This window comes from Schistocerca cancellata, chromosome 7, assembly GCF_023864275.1.
Source record: "Schistocerca cancellata isolate TAMUIC-IGC-003103 chromosome 7, iqSchCanc2.1, whole genome shotgun sequence".
Classification (NCBI taxonomy): Eukaryota; Metazoa; Arthropoda; class Insecta; order Orthoptera; family Acrididae; genus Schistocerca; species Schistocerca cancellata.
This window is the reverse complement of record NC_064632.1, coordinates 124543653-124566163: the sequence shown is the minus strand read 5'-3', so window position 1 is coordinate 124566163 and position 22511 is coordinate 124543653. Positions and strand designations below refer to the sequence as shown.

Sequence of the window (22511 nt, the reverse complement as noted above, 5' to 3'; positions counted from 1 at the left end):
TGTGCTATAACATCCCCATGCTCCACACTACCAAGTATGGGAATCGAACACCACCTCTGCGAGAACAAACGTCTTTACCTTTTTTCCAGTGTGTGTTCTTGTCAGCCACGATTCATACGTCATTCTTGTTATTTGTCGCGAGTGTTGTGTAAAGATACTGCTAATAAAATGTACGTAATTCAGAAGTGTGCCTCTGGTCCTTCCTGCTATGATGTAGTATTGGATAATCCACACAGTAAATTATAATATACCATTTGATTGTACAAATATTTTAATGAGGGATAATGAGATACTCCATATATACCAAGATGTTTGTAAGACTTACATACCCAGTTGAGGGTTAAACAATGTTGCAAAAAAAAATTCAGTAATGGATTTACAAAACCTTCTGAGAGTTACATTATCCATAAGTATGCATGTACCTTCTGAAGCTTAAAGGACAGTCTTTACCTAAACAGTGAGATTAAAACAGTGGTCTAACAATGTCTTGGCAATTTATTCAACAATGTTTTCTATAATGCCTTAAATAATACTGTAAAACATTTCTTCACAGATGAATTTACAAAAAATTTTGGGGGGTAATTTCATCTGTAAGTAGGGGTGGATTTACATCTGTTTTGTTGCTGGTTACTGCTAGAGGTTGACTTATACATAACTACACTTGTGTTTTAAATTAATGATATGAATATAATAGAGGGAAACATTCCACGTGGGAAAAATATATTTAAAAAGAAAGATGATGAGACTTACCAAACAAAAGCGCTGGCAGGTCGATAGACACACAAACAAACACAAACATACACACAAAATTCTAGCTTTCGCAACCAACGGTTGCCTCGTCAGGAAAGAGGGAAGGAGAGGGAAAGACAAAAGGATATGGGTTTTAAGGTTTTCCCCCTAAGGTAAGTCTTTCCGCTCCCAGGATTGGAATGACTCCTTACCCTCTCCCTTAAAACCCAAATCCTTTTGTCTTTCCCTCTCCTTCCCTCTTTCCTGACGAGGCAACCGTTGGTTGCGAAAGCTAGAATTTTGTGTGTATGTTTGTGTTTGTTTGTGTGTCTATCGACCTGCCAGCGCTTTTGTTTGGTAAGTCTCATCATCTTTCTTTTTAAATATACACTTGTGTTTTTATTGATATAAAAGCAGTTATCACTTATTTTACTTTCTGTTATACACTCTGTACAAAAAGTAATAACTTTGAGTAACGTTTTTCACCCATAAGCACATATGGATATAAAATTAAACTATACAGTTCCTTAAGTTTAAAAAGTATTCTTCCTAGATATATAAGAACGAAAATAATCAATTTTTGACAATATAATGTAATTAGAACACAAATATAGAAAAAGAGAATGATTTATCAAATTTGCAAGTGCAAATCAATGCAGAACAAAAAAGGCCTAATGAACTTACGTCCGGAAATGCATGTTTTCCATGCTAGAGACCATTTATTCAACCATACATTGTTACAAAGACTGCAGTCTGTACGCACTATACCATGCAGCCACAGTTACAGAATGTGTAGAAAATGGTTTCCTTGTGCCTCAATGCATGCGTGTACATGCCGTAGCATGTTCTCACTCACATGTTCACATCGGCCAGGCTGCATCTGAGGAGTGTCAAAGGCAGCATGAAGACGCTGCTCCAATGTCTCCACAACTGGAACAGGCTCTGCATATACAATGCTTCTGAGATGGCCCCATAACCAGAAATTGCACAGGGTGAGATCCAGCAATGAGCAGGCCATGCAACTGGACTCCCTTGTCCAATCCATCAACCAGGGAAGAAACAATTGAGATGTGTCCACATGTTAATAGTGAAGTGGGTTGGAACTCCACCATGTAGCAGCCACATAACCATTCAAATCATCAATGGCACTTCTTCCAGAGGGGTGGGGGGCAGGGGGCAAATTCACCTTCAAGAAATGCCGATAGTTCTGGCCTGTTTGGCAATGTGGAAGGAAGGCTGGTCCCAAAATACAAACGCCAATTGTCCCATCCCATACATTCCAGATGCACCGATGCTCATGGTTCTCTGTCACCATACCATGGGGGCTCTGCACACTATCCCACAGACGACTGTTATGAAAGTTGAAGATACCACCCGCGTAAAGGTGGGCTCATCTGTGAATAGTTTGGATGACATAAATCCTGGAATTGTGGTTGCCTTGTGAAGAAACCAGTGACAAAACTGCTCCCGATGTGGAAAGTCTGTCACTAGAAAGCCCTGCACACGCTGTAAGTGATAAGGGTAGTAACAATTGTCATGGAGAATGTTCCACACAGTCATCTGGTTTACCCTGTACTGGCAGGTCAACTGCCTGGTCATCTTCCACAGTGTTAACCACATTTCCCTCCACGTCTGGTGTCCAAACATTTTGGGTACATCCCTCATGATTTCCTGCTCCCTGGAACAACTCTGTCTGCAACAAACGGCAAAACACTATTGCAAACACTGAATGCTGTGATTGTTGTCAGCTGGGATAGGTCTCCTTATACAACCTCACTGCCTCCTGCCCGTTCCTTTTGTCTTTCCCTAAGTAAACACCCAGTCGATTCGAATACAGGACCACTGTGTGCAAAGCTGTATCACATCCACTACAAGAAGAGCCAGCAAGAGAAGTGAATCGGACACGACATTACCAATTACTACCGCAGGCTACAGCATGACGTATGAGGAACAGTACCACCCTCTAGGAGGACACCATGCGTACTGTAACTATGGCTGCACGGTACAGCGCTTATTAGATTGCAGTCTCTGTAACAAAGTATGATTGAATATATGGTCTCTAGCATGGAAACCATGCGTTTCCAAACATAAGTTCATTAGATTTTTTTTTTTTTTTTTTTTTTTTTTTTTTTTTTGTTCCACATCCTCTCATCGATCAATCCCTGGAGTTTGTACACAGTGGAAAAAATCACCCTGTGGCGTAGAGCGCCATAAAAATCGATATTTGTTCCGTGCGTAAGTGTGCTATCTTTGAGGAGAGGGCTTTGGGCAGGATGTTGGATGCTAACGGCAGTTAGCCTCCGGACTTGTATCTGTGTAGGAGCTAAGTGTGAATAAATCTGTATCTGAGAGAATTCTAGTTGTTTACCAACAACTATTCCATATTCCCTCACTGGTGACCCCGTTTTTTCTGTAATACGCGTCCGAGTTACCGCGCGAAGGTTATTTACGCGTCTACCGCGTTGGGTTTCTCCGCGATCGCGAGGGCCTTTGTTTAGCTTCAGACAATGGCCTTTCAGCACTCACCGCCGCCCGTATTTCAGCAACATCTCTCCAGCACTCCTGCCGTCGTAGTGGACATGCCACAAGAATCTTCGGAATCCTTCAGCCAGAACATGCAGTGGAATTCATCGAGTGCCGCCAGTTTCTTCCAACCGCCAACGGTCGTGGACTCTGGCTTTGTTAGCCTAGACCTTCCCACGTGTTCTCCACAGAGTGTTGGTCGGAACATTCCTACTCCTATGTCGAACGCACAATTCAATACAGTTCGTGGCATCGAGTGAGGTTTTGCTACTTTGGAAAATCCAGTAGTAAATTCAAACTCGAATCAGTTCCCGCCACGTGTGTATCCTTCGGCGCCGGCTAGTCAACAGGTGTTCAATGCTCACCAAACAGCAAATATCACACCGACTGTGCATCCTAGTGGACGCGTGTGGGATCCTTGTGTTGCTTCTAATCAAGTCAACAATTCAGTGCTGGACAGTAATTACTCCGACATCTACAACCAGCCCCACCACTCACGGTCGAGTGAATACTTTGTGCGTAACGGACATTCACCGGCGCACTTAAGTACTTGTGGCTTCTCTCCGAGCTACGATGTAAATGAGAATGCACATTTTGACTATGATCCTCACACCGTTCGCTTCTCAGCCGCCCCCCCGGCGTCAAGTGAATTTCGCGATTCCCGCATTACGGGACGCCAATAATTCGGACTCGCTATCTTCTGCATGTTCTACTTCCGTCCGATGTAATAGGCGCACCTCCGCAGTGACTGCAATGCCGAATCTGCCGAAACTACCAGACTTCAAACCCGCTCACCCGGAGTTCTGGTTTAACCTGGTAGAGCAAACATTCCATGTCTGTGCTATGGACGACGACACACGCTTCGCCTGCCTCATGAACCATCTTCACGACCGCGTCGATTTAATTTACGATCTGGTCAAAGCACCCCCACTAGCAGGGGAGTATGCTGTGGTGAAACAGACAATACTGGAGCGCGTCTCTAAAACCAGGAGAGAAAATGTGTGACAGCTCATCTACGAAGAGTGTCTCGGTGACAAGTCTCCGTCCCAGCTGTGGGGTGCATCCGTCTTCTCGTCAAAGAGCAAGTTATGCCTGATGACACGCTCACAGAAATCTGGACTGAAAAGCTGCCTTTGCCCGTCCAGGCTGCAATCTCTGCATATGAAGATAGACCAGTAAATGAATGTTTACGCACCGCCGACAGAGCATACTCCGCCAGGCAACGTGAGCTCCGTGCACTGCATTCTGGATGTGACCGCACTAAGACGCTTTCTGACGCCACGCCCTTGTCTGGTGCTGCTAATAACAAGTTTGTTAAACTAGCCGCCCTGCCTGAACCTTCAACTCCCTGCAACGACAGTGCATCAACCTCTGTGGAAGACTCTGGGGCACATACTCCGTCACCTAGCAACTACCCACAGGAGCACAGGCCCGCCCAACCTTACTGTTTCTTCCACGCGAGATTCGGGGAGCAAGCTCGCAAATGCCAGTCACCGTGTTCTTACCCAAACTCCAACCGCAGGTAGGCTACGGTGCCACCTCCTGCAATGTAAACAATGGGCATCATCCCACGTTGCACTCCGTTTCGGACAACAACAATAAGTGTGATCAAGTCTATGTTCGCGATTTACGATCAGGTGTATGTTTTCTGGTAGACACTGGCGCAGACGTCTCTTTGCTGCCCGTTCGCCTAGCAACCAATAAAGTGCAACCACACAAAACAGTACTTCGTGCAGTGAACTTGTCTACCCTACAGTGTTCGGGTTCCACTTTGTATACAGTGAAACTTTCACCCGAGTGCAAGCTGGAGTGGATGTTTCTAGTGTCAACAATTGAAGAACCTATTCTCGGAATTGATTTCCTCAAGCACTATCAGTTGTCACTAGATTTTGTGCAAAATACTGTGTTTTACCCCCCCCCCCCCTTTAACAAACATATTCCTTTTGCTCCGCCGAGTGACAGTTCGGCTAACACCAAACATGTGTGCTGTGCTAAGAAGTGTGTAAACCTATCCTTGGAGCTGCAATCTTGGACAAACAAAGTGGAGTGCGCCAACTCTTCGAAGTTGCGGATGGAACGTACGGAAATGCTGCTGCATCTCCGCAACATACACCACGAGTTGGCTTCCACACAACAACGCCTCGCGGCACTACAAGCAGATGACTCGTCAGCTACAGACAAGGTCAGTCCGTGCCAATCTGGTGTTCCCGTGCCCGCGCACGTTAACGACAATGTTGTGAACTCTGTAAACTGTGTCAGCACCCCGTTTTGTAATGATAGTGTATGCCCAAGTGCTCATGCTCTTTGTGTTCCAAATGGACAGTTAACTTGCCAAGCTCGTGGCAATGAACTATGGCCATCTGCTGTTCAGCCACGCCCACTCGTGCCTTCAGCGCTCATAGCGGCACGGCCCGCTACCAAGAACCAGTGTACCAACCTCGCCCATGTTAACACGCGTGAGGCCTTTACGCAGCCTACGAGCGGTTGGCACACCTGTACTTCCGTGCCCTCAGCGCCACAGTTTTGCCCGTCCGTGACTGCCTGCTCCGCTTCACGGACATCTGACTGTCGTGCTGCGCCACGTATTGCAGTGGTCACTAATGGCACAGTTCATCGGTTACGTCTAACCGATGGGCCGCCCATATCGCAACACCCACACTTCCTCAAGCCGGAATTTATGAAAATTGCAAAAGAACAATTGGATGATCTATTACAAAAGGGAATAATTGAACCTTCTTCCGGTTGCTGGGCTAGTCCTATCCTGTTTGACCAAAAGAAAGACGGTACTTGGCGTATGGTCGGAGACTATAGGCGTTTAAATGCCCGCACCATCATTGATAAATATCCGGTCCAACACATTGCAGACTTCAATCCTGCACTCGCAGGTGCAAAGTACTTCTCTGTTTTGGACTGTAAGCACGCATTTCAGCAGATTCCTATGGCTCCGGAGGATATTGAAAAGACTGCCATAACCACTCCCTTCGGGCTGTTCCAATACAAATTTATGCCGTTTGGGTTGAAAAACGCCCCCCAAACGTGGCAGCGTTTCATCAATCAAACTTTATCCCATCTAGACTTTTGTTTCGTATACATGGACGACATACTGGTTTTTGCTTCTACTTTGGAACAGAGTGAGGAGCGTGTTCAAGTCGTGACAGATATTTGAGCAGTCGCTGGTATTGAACTGAACAATAAAAAGACTCAATTGCACCAGTCATCCGTCACATTCCTACATTATGTTGTGTCATCGGACGGTCTGACACCACCGCAGGTCAAGATCAAGCCCTCAGAACTATAGGGAATTACGCAGGTTCATCGCAACAGTTAATTATTACCGAAAACATTTGCCAGCCGCTTCTGCGGTGCAGGCTCCTCTCACAGATGCTCTCGCTGGCCCACAAACTTCTGGCACCCACCAGGTACCATGGACACCAGACATGGACAAGGCATTTAACGAACTCAAACAGCTGTTGGCCTCCGCTGTCACTATTGCTCACCCACATGCGGACGCCACAATGTTATCACTACTGACGCTAGTGACAATGCTATCGGTGCATTACTGAGTCAGACATACAACGATGTTATGAGCCCCCTGCAGTTTTTCTCAAAAAAGCTAAACAACGCGCAGAAGAAATACTCAGCATTCGACAGAGAATTACTTGCAGTTTACGAGGCCATAAGACACTTCAGAACTGATGTTGAGGGACGAGATTTCTATGTGCTCACTGATCACAAGCTGTTGGTTCCTGCCATAAAAAATCCTGTGGCTGATCCGCCCCCACGACGCTTTCGTCACATCGATTACATCTTGCAATTTACAAATCACATTCGCTACATCCGAGGAGCAGACAATGTGGTTGCTGATTTTCTCTCGCGTGTTGGTGCTGTCACAACCTTAATTGACCTAACGGACCTACCTCGGTTGCAATCGGCAGACCCCAATACCATGCAGTTAATTTCGGACCACAGCTCCTCTCTCCAACCGGTACGCTCTACTTTCCCTGGCACATCTGACTTAGTGTGGTGTGATGAATCGACTGGTATGTTGCAGCCATTCATTCCTAAGCCCCTTCAATGCCAGGTCTTTGACAAACTACACACATTAGCACACCCCGGTGTCAAAGCTTCCACTCGTCTGGTAGCTGAACGGTTTGTCTGGAGAGACATGCGCCGCGACTGTCAGTCTTGGGCAAGGGCATGCATGTTGTGTCAACAGTCAAAGTGTCCAGGCACACTTCCCCACCCCTTGGCTGTTTTGCCCAACCGCCAGGCCGGTTTCACCATGTTCATGTCGACCTCGTAGGCCCTTTGCCCCCCTCCGAGGGTTTCCATTACTTGTTTACAGCTATTGACACGATTACTCGGTGGGCTGAGGCTGTGCCTATCCCGAACATTACCTCTGAGACAGTAAGTCGAGCATTCTTAGATTCGTGGATCTCTAGATTTGGCTCACCTGTTTACCTCACCACTGCAGGGGTGACACTTCGAGTCTTCAGTTTTCTCTGACCTATGTAAAATGTGTGGTATTGTCAAAATTCCTACTTCTGCATACCACCCCCAAAGCAATGGGCTTGTCGAGCGATGGCATCGCACCTTAAAGTCTGCCCTGTGTTGCCATGACTCACTATGGACAGAGGCACTGCCCTTCGTGCTTCTTGGCCTTCGTGCGACTTTCAAGGAAGACCTCAAGGGTTCCATAGCCAAGTTTGTGTATGGCCAACCTCTGGTTTTGCCCTGAGAATTAGTCACTCCCACCCCACTTCCATGGCCCTCTGAACTCCCTTCACTTCTCGAGCGGGTGCGCTTGCACTGCAGCAAAATTCTGCCGCCACCTCCAGCTGCTCATACACCTCAGCGCGTGTACGTACCGCGCACGCTAGACTCTTGTGAGTACATGTTTCTCAGAGACGACTCAGTCAAAGCCCCGCTTCAGTCACCCTACATAGGTCCTTACAAGGTCGTCAAACACTCTGAGAATAACATGGATCTCCTCATAAAAGACTCTGTAACCACGGTCTCACTCAACCGAGTGAAACCAGCTTTCATTGAGCCTCAGGTGAACCTCCCTGATTCTGCCCCTATTTCTCCCACTCCTGCTTCGAGCGGCCATCCATCTTCCCATACCATGCATTCAGGTATTGATTCTCCACAGCATGCTTCTCTGCCGAGCACTGCTCCTTCTCCGCGTTCATCTAATTCGAGTGGCCAATCTTTTCGGGGCTTCACTCCTCACAGCTCTCGCAGTCGAACTGCCAACCACTCGGATTCTACCATTGTGTTACCATCTTCGTGTGACAGCTCTTTGTCATGCCGTTCAGCCCACGCTGGCTCCTCGTTGCCTTCGGTCACGCTCCCTCGTCTGTCAGCTGATCGCCCTAGGTTGTCTCCTGCGCAGTCCAGTGCACCTGCCACCCCCCTCTTAGCAGATGCTTCCCCCTGCCATGGTTTTCCCACACATCCCTGCCTCCCTACCATTGCACGTACAGGTGCCACCCAAGAATTCACAACACATGTACACCCTGATGACATACATAAATTATCTGTTGTCGTAGATGGCGATACGGTGTGTGTGGTACTCGCGTGTGACAATGTTGAGGGAGGAAGTGCAGAATCTCATGTGGTGCGCTGCTTTAAATTGAGTAGAAGTGCTGCGTGTGGCAATTTGCGTGCCTTTGTTAGGCCTTCTGGCAAGGTGATTCTCCGCCTGCCGGCTGACAAAGTGCTACACCTCCACTCCAGGACGGGACGTCGTCTTCAGCCGCCGCCAACGCTTGCTGACTTCGCCGTCGACGTACCGGGTTTCACCCCCCGGTCTCCTACCAGTCGACCGCTTCCACCTGACGCAGAAGAACTGTACGTTACCTTCCTAACTTCTCACCCCCCCCCCCCCCATTCACAGGGACGTACTCCATACTGTGCGGGGGGGGGGGGGGGGGGGGGGGGGGCAATGTGGCGTAGAGCGCCATAAAAATCAATATTTGTTCAGTGCGTAAGTGTGCTATCTTTGGGGAGAGGGCTTTGGGCAGGATGTTGGACGCTAACGGCAGTTAGCCTCCGGACTTGTATCTGTGTAGAAGCTAAGTGTGAATAAATCTGTACCTGAGAGAATTCTAGTTGTTTACCTACAACTATTCCATATTCCCTCAACCCTGTATGACCTACTATATTAGTGGGACTACTGTTAGCTTGGAAAAACGTACTGCTTCCTCAATTATATCAAATAGCTGCTGTCTATGCCCTCTGCTTTATGATGAATATAGTCATTTTCTGTGCAAGTAATAGGAATCTTCAATCCTTGAACATAGATAATCAGATAATTTGTAGAAAGAGTAACTAATGAAGTGATTTTAATTTTATTTTGAATTTGTGGGATTCCCACTTTCTTGTTTTATGTTACCTGGGATCTTACAGAAGACATATTCACCAAAATATGTAACCCCCTTTGAACCACATATAATTAAGTCCAATGAAAATTATTTTTGTGTCTTGTATTGTGGTTGTGCATAACACATTTCAACTGAGACTGCTTTTTATTATCAACAAAATATACAGTATTACTAGGATAAAAGTGCTGGGAAGTGAATGTAAGAGCTCAGATATTCTCAAACAGTCCTCTACAATATGGGTATTATATTCTTTACACAAATATTCTTACTTGTCACTTCTGTTGAAGACATTAATAGTGTAAGACAACATGAAGTGAAAAAAGTAATATATAAGGACATTCATTTGTTGTTAGATCAACAAAATAAGAGGCAGGCTTATTTTTAAGTTCAAAATAAGCTGAACTGTGTACCCTGATCACTTAACCTATGAGTCACTTCCACTTCAACTTGTTATCACAGACCTTTATCACACAATGTTTCTTTTGGTGTATGAATATTAATGTCTAATTTGATGCTAGTGAGCAGAAGATGTTGGAGTAAAAAGGACAGATAAACTCACAAAATCTAATTCAGTTAAAAAAGATGTCAATGTAAGAAAAACAGGACGCAGTGTATTCAGAAAATGATGCAAATATTAAATGGGAGCAGTTTTTATCTTTATTTAATTATTACAATAGTCTTCCATGTCCTGACAGCAAAAGATTAGTAAACAAGAACCAAAAAAGCTGGCTGACTGGAGACATACTCCTTACAAGAAATAAACTTGTAGTGTATTATGTGCTCTCCAGCTAATAACACTGAAGACACAATACTGTATACAAAATGAAAAAGAAATAGCATTGCAGTTTCATCAGAGAAATTAAGGCATTATTCATTAAGACAGCTATAGGTAAGGGAGAGAATTACTTAAAAGACTTATGGTTCCTCGCAAATGTAGAGAGGAAAAGTTACGAAATTGACAGAGGACATCTGCCCACTAAAAGAGAACACAAGTGATACAGGCCCTCTACACATAGCAAACATCTTTAACACATACTATATAACTGTGGCAGATGCATGGACAAAACAAAATAAAACAGATGAATAAAGTGCATTTCCAATATTCCCACATATAAAACATACCACTGCATTCATCCCAGCAACTGATATCGAAGTTTCAAAGTTAATAAAGAAACTTAGTCAAACATTCACCTGGCTTAGATGGTTTTACCTCATACCTCATAAAGGAATACATGGAAAGTATACTAAAGCCATTACCACATGTGCTGGATGCTGCAGCAGAGGAGTGTTATTTCCAGATTCACTAAAAGCAAGTAATCCATAGCATGCATTTAAGAAAGGAAATGCAGGTGAATTAGGAAACTATGGACCAACACACTTGATCTCCACTTTTGCCAAAATATATAAAATGATAATAAAGAATAGGATTGTAAGTTTTATAAATAAATTTAAAATACTACACTCATAACAACATGGTTTCAGAAACAGGAAATCAACAATGAGATCACCAACTGATGTAGCTGAACATATTCAGGGTTCACTTGACAGACAAAAGAAGACTTGCGGAATCTTCATGCACCTGTCTAAAGTATCTTGACTGGGTAAATCAGAGGTATCCAACCCATGGCCTGCAGGCTGCAGGTGGCCCAAAGCAAGTGTCAGTGTGGCCCAATAAGTGAGAACTTATCACACCACTGGCAAAAGATCCACAAAATTCTGTTCCTTTTCTTTCCAGCAGTTACTGTTGGTATATTAAATGTGGCCCAAGAATAGTTGTCTTCTTCTAATGTGGCCCAGGTAAGCTAGAAGGTTGGATACCCCTCAGTGTAAATCATTCAGGGTTAATGAAGAAACTCTATCAGTATACAGTTTGAGGCAAATGCTATGAAATAGTCAGATTGTAAATTGTAAATAGGGAACAGTGCACAGAAATCAGACATACTAGTGGGACAAATATAATTAATTACAGATCTGAATACAAACTGTCAGACATGGTATGCTGCAAGGTTCCATGCTTGGCCCAATACTGCTGTTCTCTTCATAAATTATTTCCCGAAATATATAAAACATAAACTTAAAATTTATGCTGATAGCACTACTACAGTTGATACAAAGGAGGAGTTTGAAAAGGAAGCATACCTAAATACTGAAACTCAAAATAAATAACTAGTACAAAACAATCTTCTCATAAATCAATCTAAAACGATGTCTGTAGTGTTCCAAACTAAACAAAGTGAAATGTATTATAAATATCACATAGAATAATGAGGCAATTAAAGAAGTAAGCAGCACAAAATTTTTAGGAATCATTACAGATAAGCATTTGACACCAGGAGGAGCACTTAGATGTACTAGGTGAAAAGATAAACACAAAGATTTTCAACATGTATAAGACAGTAAAAGCTGTGAACAGTACAGCTCTGAGAACACTGTACTATGGACCTGTATTCCCATATCTGCCCTACTCAAGTGCACAAGATACTTACTCAAAAAGAAGATTTAAAATTCAGGAAGGAGCAGTGAGAAGTATAGCGAAAATGCCAACCAACAACTTGTAGACAGGCTTTTGTACACCGTAATACGATATTTTGATGTGTACTCACTGTATACATATCAGCATACTACGGCAGCGACAACAAGTGATAAACCACTCCTAAATGGATCGTCCCATGTCAAGTGTCCCAGTTTAAAGATGATTCCAGCTCGACCATCATTAATTTTGATGAAATTTGTACAGGATGTACCTGAGGGCCCTACATGAATTATGGAAAGTTTCAGGTTCACTTGTAACTTGGTTGAGGTGCTAGAGCCATTTTCGTAAAGACCACTTTTACAGAGACCGAAAAGTCATTAAGAAATCAACAAGTTTGGCATTCCACTGTTCCTAATGTAAAAACCTAGACTCTTGCTTATGGGTATAGTGGTACAACTTTGTGTGCTCTACACACAAATGTTGCAAGTAGAGTTCAGAAAGCAATGTATTTGGCATAATCTCAGTTCAAAGTGGGCAACAAATCATGTCGCGAGAAATTTGCCCCATAGTTTAACGAGGCATAAGTAGTGGAGAAAGTGTGCTAGGACTTGGTCTTTTGCCAAACTACTGTCCGTCTAGGTGTCTAGTATATCACCAATTTTGACCTGGCTTGTGCGTTTAATTACTGTGCTACCATCCTGTAAATTTGCTAAAAAACATGAATGTATCAAAATATGCCCATGTTCAAAGTCATGTATCTCAAAAGGAACACCTAACACATTACATTCATTAATACCATTCAAAAGAGCACATTTCATTCTATTAGAAAATCTTTTTTTCATTTTCCTGTCTCTTTGGGTAAGGTTCCAAAAATTCGCCTAACCTATTGACTTTTTTGGTAATTTGGAAAAATCCTTGCTTTGGTCCATGGTGACTATGCCACTACCAATCTCAAGACTGGTAACCCCATCACCAAGGGAACACACCTGATAGTCATGCAAGGTCAGCCAGGGGTGGGTTTCTTTAATGCAGGTTGCCAAGTCTGAAAGTGGGTGTCTAGCAGGTTCCCAACCCGGAATGCGAATATCTAGCAGGTTCCCAACTCTGAATATGGGTATCTAGCAGGTTCCCAAGCCTTTTTTGGGTCTCTCTGTGGTTCCCAAGCCATAATACAGAATTCTCCAATTGTTAAATGTTTTAAATTTTTTGTTGATGACCAAAACTATTGCTTCCAGCAGACTGTATTGCTGCCCCATCATTGAAGCAGCTGGGACTGGTATGACTGCAATTATCTGTAGTTCTGGGATCCAGCATATGTCTCTTCTAGTAGGCCAATGAAATGATTGAGCAACTCCATGAGGATGCATGAAATTAATCAAGGCATCTTTTTTTTCGCATGAAACTTCACAGATATTTCATATCCACCATTTTCCATCATAAACACAAGCAACATACTGGCCAAGCTGTAATTCATTAATGGCAACATGTTTAGTAGCAACTTTAGCTTGTTGGTTAACATTTGCTATAAAGGACAATGTATCATTTGATACTCTGTGAATCTCAAGTCGCTCTTCGTCAATTGGCACAAAATGATTATGGTCTCTTGTACCAGACACTGTACATCCGTCCTCCAAACATTTCTCTAGATCAATTTTTGCATCTTCAATAATTTCTTTTTTAATATAAATAAATTCAATGCCATTAACATTTTTTTGCAATATTCAAACATATGAGTGGCCAAGTAAGTGGTCCTGACAGTCGGGATACCAGTTACTTTGGAATAAGGCTGGGCATATCGGACATATTCCGAGTCGTGGCCACCTTTGTGCTCAGACAGCAAAGACTACCAAATCCACCGGTTACTCCCTCAACCGTTAGGGGTAAAACTCAATGGGACCCGGGGTCAAGTAAGGCTAGCAACCTGCTTCCCTGGTACTATAAATATGATGCTGGCAACAATCAGAGCAAAATGCCTCGGACCTTTGGAGGTGACGGAGTCCCACCTCTAATTGACAAACCAGGGACTCCTAAGATACGACTCGGCAAACGAATGGTAACCAAATGGGGGCTACTCTGGGAAGAAGGTAGAGCTGGCAGAGGCTGCAAGTAAGATGGGACTGGATGTTTTAGCTGTTAGTGACATTCGGGTAAGGTGTGAGAAAGAAGAGGAAGTGGGAGAATACAAGGTCTACCTGTCAGGAGTCAAAGCAGGAATAGCACAATGGGGTGTAGGGCTTTTCATCAGGAAAGAAATGGAACCCAGTGTAGTTGCAATAAGGTATGTAAACGGACGACTGATGTGGATAGATTTGACAGTGTCTAGCGAGAAAATTAGGATTGTGTCAGTAAATTCGCATTGTGAAGGGACAGATCAAGATAAGATGGATAGTTTTTATGACGCACTCAGTGATGTAGTTGTTAGAGTAAAGGACAAGGACAGTGTTCTGCTCATGGGTGAGTTTAATGCCAGGATTGGTAATCGAACAGAAGGGTATGAAAAGGTTATGGGTAAATGTGGAGAAGATATGGAGGCCAACAGGAACGGGAAACAGCTCTTGGATTTCTGTGCCAGTATGGGCTTAGTAATCACAAACTCCTTTTTCAAACATAAGAACATTCACCGGTATACTTGGGAAGGCAGGGGAACCAGATCTGTCATTGACTATATAATAACAGATCAGGAATTCAGGATGGCTGTGAGGGACACGCGTGTATTCAGGGGATTCTTTGATGACATTGATCACTATTTAATCTGCAGTGAAATTGGTATTGTGAGGCCGAAAGTGCAGGAGGTCAGGTCCATGTGTAGGACGATAAGAGTGGAGAAACTTCAGGATAAGGAAGTCAGACACAAGTACATAACAGTGATCTCAGAAAGGTACCAGTTAGTTGAATGTACTCAATTGCAGTCACTGGAAAAGGAATGGACAAGGTACAGGGACACAGTACTAGATGTGGCCAAAGAATGTCTTAGAACAGTAGTGTGTAAAGGTAGGATGAAGCAAACAGCTTGGTGGAATGACACAGTCAAGGCAGCCTGTAAAAGGAAAAAGAAGGCATATCAAAAATGGCTACATACTAGAACGCAGGTAGACAGAGAAAGTTATGTTGAAAAAAGAAACAAAGCCAAACAGATAATTACAGCATCCAAGAAGAAATCTTGGGAAGACTTTGGAAACAGGTTGGAGACCTTGGGTCAAGCTGCTGGGAAACCATCCTGGAGTGTAATTAGCAGTCTTCGAAAGGCAGGTAAGAAGGAAATGACAAGTATTTTGGACAGGTCAGGAAAACTGCTGGTGAATCCTGTTGATGCCTTGGGCAGATGGAGGGAATATTTTGAAGAGTTGCTCAATGTAGGTGAAAACACGATCAGTAATGTTTCAGATTTCGATGTACAATGGGACAGGAGTGATGATGGAAACAGGATCACATTTGAGGAAGTGGAGAAAATGGTCAGTAGATTGCAGTGCAATAAAGCGGCTGGGGTGGATGAAATTAAGTCGGAACTCATCAAATACAGTGGAATGTCAGGTCTTAAATGGCTACACAGGATAATTGAAATGGCATGGGAGTCGGGACAGGTTCCATCAGACTGGATGAAAGCAGTAATCACACCAATCTTTAAATATGGAAACAGAAAAGATTGTAACAACTACAGAGATATATCTTTGATCAGCATTGTGGGTAAAATCTTCTCAGGCATTGTTGAAAGGAAAGTGCAAGTATTAGTTGAGGACAAATTGGATGAAAATCAGTGTGGGTTTAGGCCTCTTAGAGGATGTCAGGACCAGATCTTTAGTTTACGGCAAATAATGGAGAAGTGTTATGAGTGGAACAGGGAATTGTATCTATGTTTTATAGACCTAGAAAAGGCATATGACCGGGTTCCTAGGAGGAAGTTATTGTCTGTTCTACGTGATTATGGAATAGGAGGCAAATTTTTGCATGCAATTAAAGGTCTTTACATAGATAGTCAGGCAGGAGTTAGAGTTGATGGTAAATTGAGTTCATGGTTCAGAGTAGTTTCAGGGGTAAGACAAGGCTGCAACCTGTCTCCACTGTTGTTCATATTATTTATGGATCATATGTTGAAAACAATAGACTGGCTGGGTGAGATTAAGATAGGTGAACACAAAATAAGCAGTCTCGCATATGCGGATGACTTAGTTGTGATGGCAGATTCTATTGAAAGTTTGCAAAGTAATATTTCAGAGCTAGATCAGAAATGTAAGGACTATGGTATGAAGATTAGCATCTCCAAAACAAAAGTAATGTCAGTGGGTAAGAGATATATAGTTAGACACTGGACTCGCATTCGGAAGGACGACGGTTCAATCCCGCGTCCAGCCATTCTGATTTAAGTTTTCCGTGATTTCCCTAAATCACTCCAGGCAAATGCCGGGATGGTTCCTCTGAAAGGGCACGGCCGACTTCCTTCCCCATCCTTCCCTAATCCGATGAGACTGATGACCACGCTGTCTGGTCTCCTTCCCCAACCAACCAACCAACCAACTAAGAGATATAAGCGGATTGAGTGCCAAATAGGAGGAACAAAGTTAGAACATGTGGACGGTTTCAAGTACTTAGGATGCATATTCTCACAGGATGGCAACATAGTGAAAGAACTGGAAGCGAGGTGCAGCAAAGCTAATGCAGTGAGCGCTCAGCTACGATCTACTCTCTTCTGCAAGAAGGAAGTCAGTACCAAGACTAAGTTATCTGTGCACCGTTCAATCTTTCGAGCAACTTTGCTGTATGGGAGCGAAAGCTGGGTGGATCCAGGTTGCCTTATCAATAAGGTTGAGTTTATGGATATGAAAGTAGCTAGGATGATTGCAGGTACTAGTAGACGGGAACAATGGCAGGAGGGTGTGCATAATGAGGAAATCAAAGAAAAACTGGGAATGAACTCTATAGATGTAGCAATCAGGGCGAACAGGCTTAGATGGTGGGGTCATGTTACACGCATGGGAGAAGCAAGGTTACCCAAGAGACTCATGGGTTCAGCAGTAGAGGGTAGGAGGAGTCAGGGTAGACCAAGGAGAAGGTACCTGGATTCGGTTAAGAACGATTTTGAAGTAATAGGCTTAACATCAGAAGAGGCACCAATGTTAGCACTGAATAGGGGATCATAGAGGAATTTTATAAGGGGGACTATGCTCCAGACTGAACACTGAAAGGCATAATCAGTCTTAAATGATGATGATGATGATGATGATGATTCAAACATATCAGTTGGTGTTAAGATTTGGTTGTCAATTGGGCGTTGAAGGCTAACTCTTGCTGCTAAATGCTTAATTGAGCCCCCAATTTCGTCTCACGGTGATTTCCCATGACTTGTTCCGAAAGAATTCCATTCTGCAGTAATGCCAAAATCTTTTTGATGATGGCAAAGATTTAGGAAGCCCTTAACATTTTTGTATTGTGCTGCAGAACCGACACTAAAGTAGTGAATATGCTTAATTTCATTAAAAATGCACTTAAGGGATTTGATCAAGTACACTGAAAACACACACACTGCAACTGTGTCATGTCGGAGGCAATCACTGATTATGCAGTAGCTGACACTCTTTAGGTCTTCATTACCTTCGTAGTAAATGACAAATGGATGTATTGTAGCTTGACTATTTTCCCAAGGAATCCCTGCACTGCGTCTTCGACAATAAAGGAGTAATTTTCTGCGAAATCCACTAATATAATCAATTCTCCTGGTTTGAGATCTTCTTTAGTTGCTCTGTTGCTTTGCAATGTAGTGGTGAGTAGAAAGGCCCAACAGTTTTGTAACTAATAATTCAATGAATTCTTCAACTGTCATTTCTCTGGTTTCAAGTGTATCTCTATCAGTGTGAGTCCATTGTTTGAACTGAATTGTATCCTCAAGATCAATATTTGCAAAAGCGCTTTCCAAATATTCATTTAGCGCTTCTATTCCTGGACATACTTCACAGCGATGAAGCAAGCAATCCTTTGTTTCCAAATTGCAGACAATTTTGCTCAAGAAAATTTTGTAATCTTCTTTTATTGTGCTATGTGCCAACATCAGTGTCACATTTTGATGTATTGTTCAGACACAAACTGAATGTGAACTAGCTGTGCCCACAATCACACACCACTTTGGCCTTAATTCACAAAATTTGGAAAATCCAATTTCAGGTCCATTTTTATTGCAGTACGCAACAAACATTTCTTTTAATTTGTTCACTAATAAGTATTTCTGTTTTTTTTTACTTTTTCTCCATCTATCCGAACAGTAATACAGTCCTTTTTTCCTGGACAAATCTGACTAAACTCTTCATCATAGAAATGTTCTATGACTCTCGCCTTCACATTCTCAGAAAGCTTTATCCCACATTTACTTTTGGGCTGTGCCAATATTCCCTGTTCAGCTTTCAACTTTCAAGCCTTCCTTTCCATTCTTTCTGAAACACAAAATTCTTCTATAGTCTTTTTGATAGACCAGCTTTGGGGAACTAAGGGCAAAATTTGAATTTTCTCGTTATTATTTCATGTATGTAACTTTTTTTTCAATTCTTGGATCAGATCAATGTAATCTGAACAAGTCAAGCATTGCTAGCTTGTGGAAGGTTACTCCAATTCACTGGGATCAGTCCTCCCACTTCTGCAATTTTCTTAATAACTGCGCCATCAACTTGATGTATTTTGCACTTTGCATATTCTTTTGTATCCCTTGCACCAATTCGTTGAAATTTTAATGGTGATATTCCAACAGATGTTAAGCTTGTATTCAAATTGTGACCAACATTAGTCTCATCATCTTCATCTGACTGGTACGTAACGTCCATTTGTGAATATTTCAGGGTATCAAATTCTCTTCTACAGGAAGGGTACATTTTTTGGCCTGGTTTAATATCAGACATGGTTATCCTACTAAAAAGTATGTCAGCTGTTTCTATGTTGATTGAGAGCAAGTTTTCGTGCAGTGTGTTTTTTTCTTGAAAATGGGTTGCAGCATGATCTTTGCAAAAATTCAAATCTTTTTAGGAGTAAAGCTTCATGATGGAAGCATAGTTGAGTATTTTCAGTAATGTGTAAACCACTCCGTCTAGTAAGTAATTCTTGTTCTTCTAAGGAAAGTTGCTTTACAGATTTCAGTCCTTTTAAGCCACTGTATGTCGTTAAATGGCATGGGGAATCAGTATTTTCAAAACTGCATAGATTAACATGATATTGTTCTTCCATTTGAGCAACACCTAGATATGTTAATTGTCGAGTCCTAAATAAAGAAAAGAAATAAAATTAATAAGCATTCAGCTTCCCAAAAATTATGTAGTAGTCTCTAGTACAGTTAAATGGTTAAATTTAGCACTGAACCTGTCACAAACATGCTTAAAATCACTGAATGAATAGCAAAATGAATATTTAAACAATGAAGACATAATCAACAAAATTCCAAATTTTAGGCGACATTTTTGCACCTTACCCAAAGACATCAAAATGAAAATAAGTTTCTCTAATAGAATGAAATGTGCTCTGTTGAATGGTGTTAATGAATGTAATGTGGTAGGTGTCCATTTTGAGACACATGACTTTGAACATGGGTATATTTTGATACACTCATTTTTTTAGCAAATTTACAGGATGGTAGCACAGTAATTAAACACACAAGCAAGGTCAAAATTTGTGATATACTAAACACCCAGACAGACAGTAGTTTGGCAAAATACCAGGTCCATAGTGCACTTTCTCCACTACTTATGCCTCGTTAAACTATGGGACAAATTTCTCGTGACATGATTTGTTGCCCACTTTGAACTGAGATTATGCCAAATACATTGCTTTCTGAACTCTACTTGCAACATTTGTGTGTAGAGCACACAAAGTTGTACCACTAGCTCTTTTACATTAGGAACAGTGGAATGCCAAACTTGACGATTTCTTAATGACTTTTTGGTCTCTGTAAAATTGGTTTTAACGAAAATGGCTCTAGCACCTCAACCAAGTTACAGGTGAGCCTGTGCATAAATTCATGTTTTCTTTACTGTACACTTACTGCATACATACTCTCACCTGAAAATTATCAGCTAGTTATAAATAAACTCTTCCTTGTATGAAACTGCACAATATGAGTCTCTGTGAGATTAAGACTTAAATTATTTAATATGAGCCTTTAGCAGGTCATTTCATTTACCAGCTGAGCTGTGTCTGATGAGGCTGAATTTGGCACCCTTGTGCCATCAACAAATATTGAAGTGCTACCAGCATATATTTCAGTTTATGAATTGCCATTTAAAGGCATTGAAATATCATTTAAAAAGGTTAAAAATAATAGCGAACATGGTACTAGTTCTCATGGAACTCCACCACCTATTATGTTATCCCATCCTGAGTTTAGCTTTAATCCTGTGACACCTCAATGCTTTCTTGTACTCTTCTAAATAAAATACCATTATTAGTCCCTGGAATTTAGCAACAATATATTTGTATTATTTAACTATACTGTGACTTCATTTGTCTTCTTTACCTTTGTCTGAGGAGAATAATTTACAAAAATCAAACTAAAAAAGATTTCAGAAATTAAGCTAATAAAAATAATGTGTTCCATCATTAGTCACTTTCCAAGAAACCTCTCAAACTATGGAAATGGAAGGAGTGAAATGGACTAGTAATTACAATTTGTTTGTCTCCAGCTTTATAGAAATGTGTTATTAATACTACAGAAATACTTCAGTCTGTCATGTAATGTACCATAAATCACTGACAAATTTGAAAGACAGCTTAGGGGTAGTTGCTATAATCTATCTGCAAGTCCAATACTGAAACCTTCTTACAGATTAAAACTATGACCAATGTTGTCTTTCAACAGGCAGTGCTCTAACCAATTGAGCTAACCAGGCATGACTCAAGGCCTGCCCTCACACCTGACTTCTAACTCCCACGCCCAACAAACTACAGTATGAGCACCCTTGGCCACAGCCCACAATGTCGGCAGTGATGCCTACACAGCTCTATCGATAACAGTATCACCTGTTACTATAAACAGTGAAAGGAATTGAAAAAACGTTGTGTGTGTTGGGGGGGGGAAGGGGGGGGGGGACTATCATATATCTGTACGGGGTTCAGTATACATCTACTGCCCAACCATACTGGAGGTGCACAGTGGATTTCATACATTATTGATATACTCTCACTTTACTCGTACTTTTACATAAATTCTCAGTTCACTTGTTAGCACTATAGTACAGTGAAAAACTGCTATACTTTATCTACCAGTCTACAAACTATGTTAACTATTCATGTTATTAAGGTGTTTGCCTCTCCGACCCAAGTCATGTTGATAATTACGATCTACTCCCCATTTCTGCGTCTCTCAAACACATAGCCTATCTTTGACAACGGGGCCGTGTTTCTGGCAATAAACCACATTTTCTGTCTGCCAACTCATGATAAGGTGCAAGTCTGAACGTCAAAGGGCTGACCATACAGACCACATCAGCAATCCGAAACGCTGAATCGCTTCTTATGACCGTAAAAGCGGCGTTATCAGTATAATGTCCCCGGGCAACATCTTGAAAGTACAGTTCCAATCGTTACCTTCAGCAGCCTCCCCTTCTTCCTCGGATGAGCTGAATTCACTGGATATGCTCGGCAAACTTGCCTCAGTTTCCATTTCAATATTTTAATTATTAACTGCAGGTACCTAAATGTTTGATACCTAATAATAATTACAACCTAGTTACTGCACACTCTTTGCAAACAGTTCAGTCGCCAAGGGAACGTAATTTCAACCCTCATATTAACGATACAAAATTGTGTTCTAAACTATAGCACACATATTGCATAGTATTTCAGTACATTGAAGTAGCCCTCCACAGACAGTTGGTAGCACCAACAATGGCTATGGAAGGTTCTTACATGTCTCTCTTAATCAGCATTAAGGTGAATACCACTTTTCATTTCACTGGTCTCGATTTTCTTCTTTTATTTTTTTAAAATTATGTATTATATGAGGCACACATGACAGAGTGTACCGTAGTTATCTACAAGTGAAAGCGTTGGCGTTTTTTGTCCCTCTGTTCAATGATCACCTTTCGCTATACATTTCTTGTTTGCCGATAGGCTACCCAAGCTCCTGTAAAAAATAACTCCTCAAACAAATAAATATCTGATAATCGAGAAACTGCCTCTGCAATGTAGTACGTGCATACCATTAAATTCGTTTTAAAGTGTTATTCTCAATACATTGTTTTCATATGCAACTAAAGTGACGCCACAGTAGTAGCGGGAAATGTGAAATTTCCGAGATGCCGTGGATAATTACAAACCGTGTTATAGACGGCTCCTCGTCGTTTTGCGATTGTTGACTGTGGTTATCATCTGCTATGTTTGTCTGATTAGCTGAGTAGTGACATGCTTGCCTCCCATGCAGAGTGCGCCGGTAC

At 42.1% G+C, this 22511-nt stretch overlaps 1 protein-coding gene across 1 annotated transcript in view; it reads right to left on the bottom strand.

Moving 5' to 3' along the window:
- LOC126092664 (dynein axonemal heavy chain 2) overlaps positions 1-21815 on the bottom strand; it is a 994477-nt gene extending 972662 nt beyond the window's left edge. The window contains exon 1 of the mRNA XM_049908386.1: positions 21664-21815. Coding sequence (XP_049764343.1) covers positions 21664-21739 — 76 coding nt within the window. The 5' untranslated portion in view covers positions 21740-21815. The remainder of the gene's footprint in view (positions 1-21663) is intronic.
- Between the last annotated feature and the right edge of the window lie 696 nt (positions 21816-22511).